Raw genomic sequence first — 8,132 nt, forward strand, 5'->3', positions numbered from 1 at the left:
ACCGGCTCCCTGTCGGGAATTCAATGGGCGCTCCAGCCAAAGCCATTTGCCGAGAAAAAGAGAAAAAGAAATGTCCGTTACGGAACATCGGTATCGTCCCGGAAGGATTTCCTTTTTTGTTAAAAACAAAACAAAACGGAAAAGAGGAAAGAAAAAAAAAAAAAAAAAAAGAAGAGGAGAAAAGGAAGGGAGAAGGGGAAGAGACATTTTGTGCACGCGTTTATTCATATATGTGTGTGCGTATGTGTGTGTATGTGTGTTTTTTTTTGGAAATTGCTACACCGTTACGGACTTACGTCGTTCGGATCCAGAATTTTTGCGATTCTGGTCGACCGACCCACTTCAGGACAGGATCGATTCGCCGTCCTCTCGAACACTCGATGCGCTCGACCAATTGCGATTCGACTCGATGCACACATGTGCGCATCGTGCGAGACTCTCGTTAAAAAAAAAAAAAAAAAAATTGGAAGATTTGATAACGAGTTAAAAATCGTTGGAGTGGTGTGGTGAAAAAGTTTTCCGATCGATGGGGAAAGAATCACGAAGAATTTACGATAACCCAACGATAATATCGATTACCATTATCATTACCCGAACGAAGAATCGGTGAGAGCGTGCTTTTACTCTCCATCGGGCGGCGACTGACGACTGGTTTACGCGAGGAGTAATGAATGGACGGACCCGTCTGTTCGTGCATCGCGCCGAGTTCATTTATTTATTTCTCAATTAGCCGACCGTGAAAATTATTGGGAACAGTTTGCGTTGCACAGACGAATCGTATCGATTAATTCCTCGATCCGAATACCGATAATAAAACAACTTTACGTTTAAAAGAAGAAGAAGAAGAAGAAGAAGAAAAAGTGAAAGATGACGTGGAAAGAAGAAAGAGAGAGAGAGGGAAAAAAAGAACGACGAGCAAAAAGAGAAAGGAAGACAAAGTTGAAGGCGAGAGAAAAAAAAAGAAGAAGAAGAAGAAGAAAAAACGGATCGTAGACCTGTTGCAACTTTCACCAGAGTGGAACACGATCGATCGATCGACTCTGGTTCAAATGGTTAAAAGCGATACCGACCTTGAAGGCAACACAGCAAGATGATCCCAACGAGGAATGAGATGTGACGTTGCATCCTTCGTGGTGTGGACGATCCTTGTTCGGACCTTTTACCACGATCGTGTATCAACGGAGTCGTTATAAGTCAATTTTCTCGAAGCGTAGCGGGCGGATGGCTGCGGACGATTATCTTATTGCGGGCAGACGACGTTGCAGTGCTCTTGCCACCGTGGTTAAGAGGAAGGATTAATGCCGAAGGCGCGGAAAGATGGGAGAGAAGACGAGGTGGTGGCGCCGTGAGGAAGGAGAGGAGGAAGTGCCCTCTTCGACCTCTATCGTCCTTCGAGGTCTACGAACGACTGAGCCGCACGAAGCAACGACGGTCCGGCTATAGCCTCCCCTTCCTACTTTCACGTGGCGTGCTCCCGTTTCCAGTGGAGGCGCGGACCGGAGAGCCTCTCCATGGGCCATTTGCCATTACCATCATCGTCGGTGACGACTAGCCAAACGGTAGAGAGCACAGCGACGAACCACTGTTTCTAGGCCAACTCTTCCTCCTCCGCATCATTCTCCTCTTTCTCTCCTCCTCCTCCTCCTCCTCCTTCTTCTTCTTCTTCTTCTTCTTCTTCTTCTTCTTCTTCTTNTTCTTCTTCTTCTTCTTCTTCTTCTTCTTCTTCTTCTTCTTCGTCATCATCTCGAGGAAACGGTCTTTTACTTTTCCAATTCCATCGGTATCGAGTACAAGTCATCTCGACAAACCTTTTAGCAATCGAGTGCAATATACGTAAAATAACGAGAATCCTCATAAAAACTTGATTGTTTGATACTCGAATGATAGAAGAAATATTCTTGGTTTCCCCGATCAAGATGTCATTCTCATCGAGTTACCTTAAATTAAATATGCGCAAAGTATATAGAAATATTTTAAATTTCGTTTCGCAATTTAATTAAGCCTTGTATTTAATTAACTTTGTGGTATACGTTACATAAAGTAGATATTATTATCATGTGTCAGTTAATTAAGCCCGATAATTGTAAACTAATATTATCCGCGTCTCTACGCTTTCCTAGATTCCTAGATTCGACGAAATCCCTCTCGATGTTCCAGTTTCGTACATCTAATGTTCGAACGAGAACTAAAAAGCGTAGATATACACTGGTTGTTCTATACGTATGTATAGAGAGGAAAGTGTGGCAGTGGTCCAAGGGAAGAGAGGCCAAATGTATACCGGAGGCACCGCTCTCCAATGGTGTACAGGTGCAGCTGCAGCCAAACCTATCCATTCGATGTTGTTTGTCCGAAGATTGGGAGGGGACATTCGTCAACATCAACTGTCATAGTATCTGTCCGTACTGTAAAGTGTACGCACGTACGTACATCCACGTATCGGTCACTTTCGTACTTTTTTCTTTCTCACCTGGACTTCACCATTAACCCACTTGCACTTGCGTTTAACACGGCAGCCTCGCCTAACATAGCTTGTAACTGTACTCGAATTTCCAGATGGAGTAAATGCAAGCAATTGATTCAAGGCATTAGAAGAAAATAAAAAAAAAAAAATTCATTTCCAAATTGTTCATTTTTTTTCACAATCGAACATTTTCTACATTTTTTAACGATTCTTTTGGTTTCAATCACGGAAATCGTGTACTCTGATCCTCCTCGATCAATCGGGCCAGGTAACCGTCTACGTGTTACAATTCGCATGTTTTTGCATGTGTTTCACGACGGCCTTAAAACGACTAAACGATCGAGCAACGACCTCCTTACCGTATCGCTATGAAATTCTGTCTTTACTTCGTTCATTCGCTCGAGAATAATGCCATTTCTAACGTTCTTAGATCTCATCCTCCGAGGAATATTCAAAAATCGCGAAAAAAAGATAGATTAACGTTATGAATAATATTTGTAATATTATAAGTACAATTTTGTACACATATATCATAATATACGTATAATATATCATCATAATATGTAAACGTAATGATGATCAAACAGAAACGTTCTTTAAGCGAATTGACTTTGAATGGATTCATTCATTCATTGTGAATCTATATATATATATATTTTCTTACGTACTTTTATAACCGATATTCAATAAAAATAATGAATTTTCTTATATAATGTGTTTTTTATACGCACATATATATACATATATATACATACGTACATACCGCTAATATATATTTTTATTCTCAATCCAATTTTTCAATTAAATCTGATCGGCTTTCTTTTGCAAAATTTTTCTATTTCACTTGAAGTCAGTATAATATTGGCAGATTGCTTGCATCATTTTCGTAGTTTCATAAATGATTCGTGTTTCGATTTTATGTCATTTCCCGCACATTTCCTTTCCACGTGATTCAATAATACTCTGTAACAGAATCTTAACACATCGATTCAACAAGATAATTTGACCACAAATTAGGCCAATTACACGAATGAAATCAATTTTATTTTTATATTCTAATTGAACATATGTGATATGCTCACAGATAATCTTATTTGCAAATTTTCTATTAATATGTACGTTTAATTTCTTAATACTATATTAATTTTATTTTTTAATACTATACAGAATATTTATTTAAAATAAGATATCTTTGGAAACATTAAAACAATGAACAACAATGAAAACAAACTGATAGGTATATTGTGATATTTAAAAAATCTGACGCATATATACATAATCTTTGCAACATATAATACAACATATAAAGTTTATATATGCATACATATAAAATATATGTATTCCAATGTAAGAATTTAAATATATAAAAATAGATATATGCATATATTTACGATATATAAAAATTGAATTGAATTAAATAAATAAAATCAATATTAATTTCATCTATTAAGATTTTTAATCAACAGATTAGGTAAAAAAAAAATAATAAAATAAATCAGATATCAAAACCGTTTCTCAAGTCTATAAAGTTTGCAGAACAAATATAGACAAGGAAAGCATATAATGACAAAGGATAGAGATAAGTTAAAAATTGTGGAATCAGCGCCATCTCTAAAGTACCTAAATGAAACTAATATAGATAAGGACAGCAAAAACTAAAAAAAAAGATAAGAATTGATTTTCAACGTCATCTCTCGAATGCTCAAGATATCTCTTCGAAAATAGTATAAAAGAGTGTAAAGTGTAAAGTGTAATAGATTAGGGCTCAGCATCATCTTTTGAGTATCAAAACAATTTTCCAAGAGTACTCGAGAGATGGCGTTGAAAGCCAATTTTTATCTTAAAAACTCTCCTTATCTATACCTTTACTCCTTTATTTACAATTTTCGATTTTTCTATTTATTGTAATGTTTTACAATACATTTTTTTCTATTCTAAAGCAAATCTTATTTTGTATTATTTTGTATTATTATAAAATAAACTTAAAATTTCTATTTCTGTAACATTTTTTACTTTACTTGTAATTAATATTTTATTTTATAATATATTTATAATTTTTCTATAAAGATTAAATTTCACAAGAATATAAATTAGAATATTATATTATCAAGAATATTACATTATAAAAAATTAAATTATTATTATTAAAAATTAAATTATTAAATTAAAAAAAATTAATTATATATGAAAATAAATTTTTCACTAATTTTTGAAATCAAATAAAGCGCGATTTTATTTTTTCCCTATATATACTTACATTGAATACTTTCATTGAATAAGAAACTTGTTAGAATGCACTCTTATGTGAAACAGTGCCGTCTAGCGGAAATTGCTATTTTAACTGAATCACCATATACAATGTTAATATAGTTAACGATTCTAGCGCGGAGAATTTTAATTATAATTTTTTGTGATTTGAAAGCATAGAATAACATGGCATCATCCGGTAAAAGTACAAGAGAAGTTTTATTATCTATCGTCGATGACATTGAATTGATAGCAAAGTATGGTTCGAATAAATTATTATTATTAAGATTGACATGCTTAAATTATTATTTTTAATTTTGTTATTTCTGTTAATCTTATTATCTTAGAGAAATGATAGAAAATACGATAGCTCAAAAACCATTGAAACTGTCGAATGAAGAATATGCTCAATTAACAGAATTGTTAATTGCCAAAGACAATGAATTGAAAACAATTTTAAAACGAGCAGCTGAACAAGCAAAAATTAACCTGAAAATGGAAGCTTTAAAAGCTGAAGTTGAAAGACAAGATCAAGATATTCAACAATTACAGCGACAATTGAAGGAAGCAGAGCAAATTTTAGCAACTGCAATTTATCAAGCTAAACAAAAGTTACAATCTATTGCTCGTGCTAATCAGAGACCTGTACCATCTGAAGAATTAATTAAATATGCACATAGAATAAGCGCATCGAATGCCATATGTGCTCCCCTTACCTGGCAACAAGGAGATCCTAGGAGACCTTATCCCACTGGTAATCTTTTTATGTTTTTGTTTTTTTACAAACTATGATGATTATCGTTATTATCACAGATATTGAAATGAGATTGGGATATCTTGGACGATTAAGTGATCTTCCTTTAAATGGTCAGATGCCAGGTACTCATCCTGGATTATCCTCAGATTTACACAGAGCTGGACATCCAGTAGGTGGTACGTTTGTAAAAATCTATTATATACATTTATCTCTATACTTAAATTTTATATTTCATATAATAAAATAATTGTTTTAGAACCACCTGCATCACAAGCAAATCAATTTGCATGGCATTCATCAGGTGAAATTCATATGTCTATGAGTGGACAAGGGAGTGGTGTTATGAATACCCATAAACAAGAAACAGAAGATGTTGAAGTTATGTCAACAGATTCTTCGAGTAGTTCATCTAGTGATTCACAATAAACATTCTTTTTTTAAGAAATTCAAGTAAATTTTATAATTCAAAATTTTTCACAACAAAACCAGCCATTTCTAAGAATTCGATACAATGACATGTATAATATAATTTTCATCAAATAATTTTATAACAAGATACTAAATAATATAAACTATATCTTTTATTATCTATTATTGGACATTTCATTATTTATTATATCTATTAATACATAAAAAAAAATCACAAAGATGTAAGAATCTAAATGCATTGTATTTTTTATATGCTCAATACATAGATTCAAGTAAAATTTGTGGTAAAAGACTGTGTAAACAATGATGCGTGTAATACATTTCTGGATGTGCCTGAAATGATATACAGAATAACATAGAAGTTTTTTCTTTTTCATATCATTGAAAATTATGTATTGGATAACATTTTGAAATTTAATTCTTGATAAAGTTCTGTTACTTACCAATTTAATTTCATCTTTGAAATTCGCTTTTTGAAATAAAACATTCTGATTGGTAAATACAAGTCCAAATAACTCACAATCTATTCGTATTTTGTCTATCTCTTTATACAATAAAATTTGTTGCAATTTAAGTCCTGGAAAAGTGAAAATTTTACTATTGTATCCTGAACTCATGATTTTCAATGCCATTCTGAAAATTTTTTAGTTATATATTAAAATTAAACATATTATATCATACATAATTCATTTCATTAATTAAAATTCAAACATATATGCATACCTTCTTAATTTTTGTATACTAGTCATGGCTGCGCAAATAAGTAATGGAGACAATTGTTGAATTAAATGACAAACACGTACATAATTTTTTAAATACCAAGCAAATGATATTTTTATTGATAGTTGCACATCTGGAGATTTCCTACAAAAAATGACGACGAAAATCATTGATATATAAATATATATATAGGATATTTAAGGAGTGGTATAGTGTGGACAAAAAATAATTTTACATTTAAAAATGAAAAAAAAAATTAATATTTAAGATCTCGTTTTTAATTAAATCAAATTAACTGAAAAAAAAATTTTCAGATACAAATAAAATTATTTAATTCTTAATTAAAGACGACTAAAACTTATGTCCAATTGAAAATTAGTCAATTTCTTCAATATTTGAAAAGATTTCAAAATTCATTTTTTGAAAAAATGAAAAAATTTTTATTTTTTTTTTTAATTATATTTTTGCATCTTTATATCATTCTTTGCTTGTTAGTACCACCTATCCTGAAACATTCTATATTTATATTCTTATATTTCATATATTTATTACTAAATATATGAATGATTGATTTTGTGTGCATACCGTAAATAAAGAGGAAGTTGTAATGCTCTCATTAAGGATTCTGTATTACCCATGTGCAAAAGAATGTATAATGCTTCCATTTGTTGACGATCATTGTTCAATGTTAATTTTTTTATGTTTTTTTCAATAACTGAAGAATCTTCGGATTCATCATATAAAATTAATAAACGCGTTATGCATTCAATGAGGTGTTGATCATTGATTTTTGCATTAAATTCAGAAATACTTCGTTCGCATAATCTGTAATTATTTTTCTACATTTATTATGTTAACACTGCGATTTTACATAATTTTATACCTTTGCGCGGAATAAACCAAAAATCGAACTATAGGTTCCAGTAATTGAATGTTCATAGAAACATCAATCCTTTGAATCGCAGCATCTTGTCTAATGGATCTCAAACGATCAAAGATAAAATCGTATATTATTATCCAATCTACATCTGTTCGCGTAGCTATCCTGAAATGAGCATGTATATATTCATAATATTATATTCATAAAATTTATAATATATATTTTGTACAATTTCAATCGTATGCGTACTTAGTAAATAAATATTTAATTGTCGACAATAACACTGGTGCCGGACGTAATTGTTTCATATCAGTCATTATTAATCCTGCTGCTGGACGACTAAAACATTTTATAGTTTTTTTTGGATCCGCTTTCGGTAATTTTGTTCCTTTTGCAGTTTCATCGATCTCAAATTTATGTAATAAACCTTCTTTCTCTCTGCTACACATTGTTATAAATTTTTGAAATATTTTTATCATAATGTAATATATACAGCAAAAATAAAATAATTGTTTATAGATCTGATATATGAATATTATGTGTTTCAAAATATTTCATTCAAATATTATTTATTTATATTTATTTATATAAATAATATTATTATATAAATAATATTATTTATATAAATATATAAATTC

General features: G+C 31.3%; 3 protein-coding genes across 3 annotated transcripts in view; 1 reads left to right on the plus strand and 2 right to left on the minus strand.

Moving 5' to 3' along the window:
- LOC102681623 (agrin) overlaps positions 1-1,479 on the minus strand; it is an 18,069-nt gene extending 16,590 nt beyond the window's left edge. Inside the window, exon 1 of the mRNA XM_006611691.2 lies at positions 1,071-1,479. Within this exon, the coding sequence (XP_006611754.1) occupies positions 1,071-1,125 (55 nt within the window). The 5' untranslated portion in view covers positions 1,126-1,479. The remainder of the gene's footprint in view (positions 1-1,070) is intronic.
- A 3,284-nt stretch (positions 1,480-4,763) lies between these two features.
- On the plus strand, positions 4,764-6,252 carry LOC102670660 (mediator of RNA polymerase II transcription subunit 4). The gene is made up of 4 exons (XM_006611695.2): positions 4,764-4,965; positions 5,056-5,462; positions 5,522-5,641; positions 5,722-6,252. The coding sequence occupies exons 1-4, from the start codon at positions 4,895-4,897 to the stop codon at positions 5,889-5,891; spliced, it is 768 nt and encodes a 255-aa protein (XP_006611758.1). The 5' UTR covers positions 4,764-4,894; the 3' UTR covers positions 5,892-6,252.
- The window catches only part of LOC102681892 (SAC3 domain-containing protein 1), a 2,754-nt gene continuing 738 nt past the window's right edge, over positions 6,117-8,132 (minus strand). The window contains exons 2-7 of the mRNA XM_006611693.2: positions 7,744-7,935; positions 7,498-7,659; positions 7,200-7,439; positions 6,618-6,758; positions 6,338-6,527; positions 6,117-6,227 (exon numbers count right to left, since the gene is read on the minus strand). Of these exons, the coding sequence (XP_006611756.1) occupies positions 6,150-6,227; positions 6,338-6,527; positions 6,618-6,758; positions 7,200-7,439; positions 7,498-7,659; positions 7,744-7,935 (1,003 nt within the window). The 3' untranslated portion in view covers positions 6,117-6,149. The remainder of the gene's footprint in view (positions 6,228-6,337; positions 6,528-6,617; positions 6,759-7,199; positions 7,440-7,497; positions 7,660-7,743; positions 7,936-8,132) is intronic.

Source organism: Apis dorsata, unplaced genomic scaffold (assembly GCF_000469605.1).
Source record: "Apis dorsata unplaced genomic scaffold, Apis dorsata 1.3 scaffold_92, whole genome shotgun sequence".
Taxonomy (NCBI): domain Eukaryota; kingdom Metazoa; phylum Arthropoda; class Insecta; order Hymenoptera; family Apidae; genus Apis; species Apis dorsata.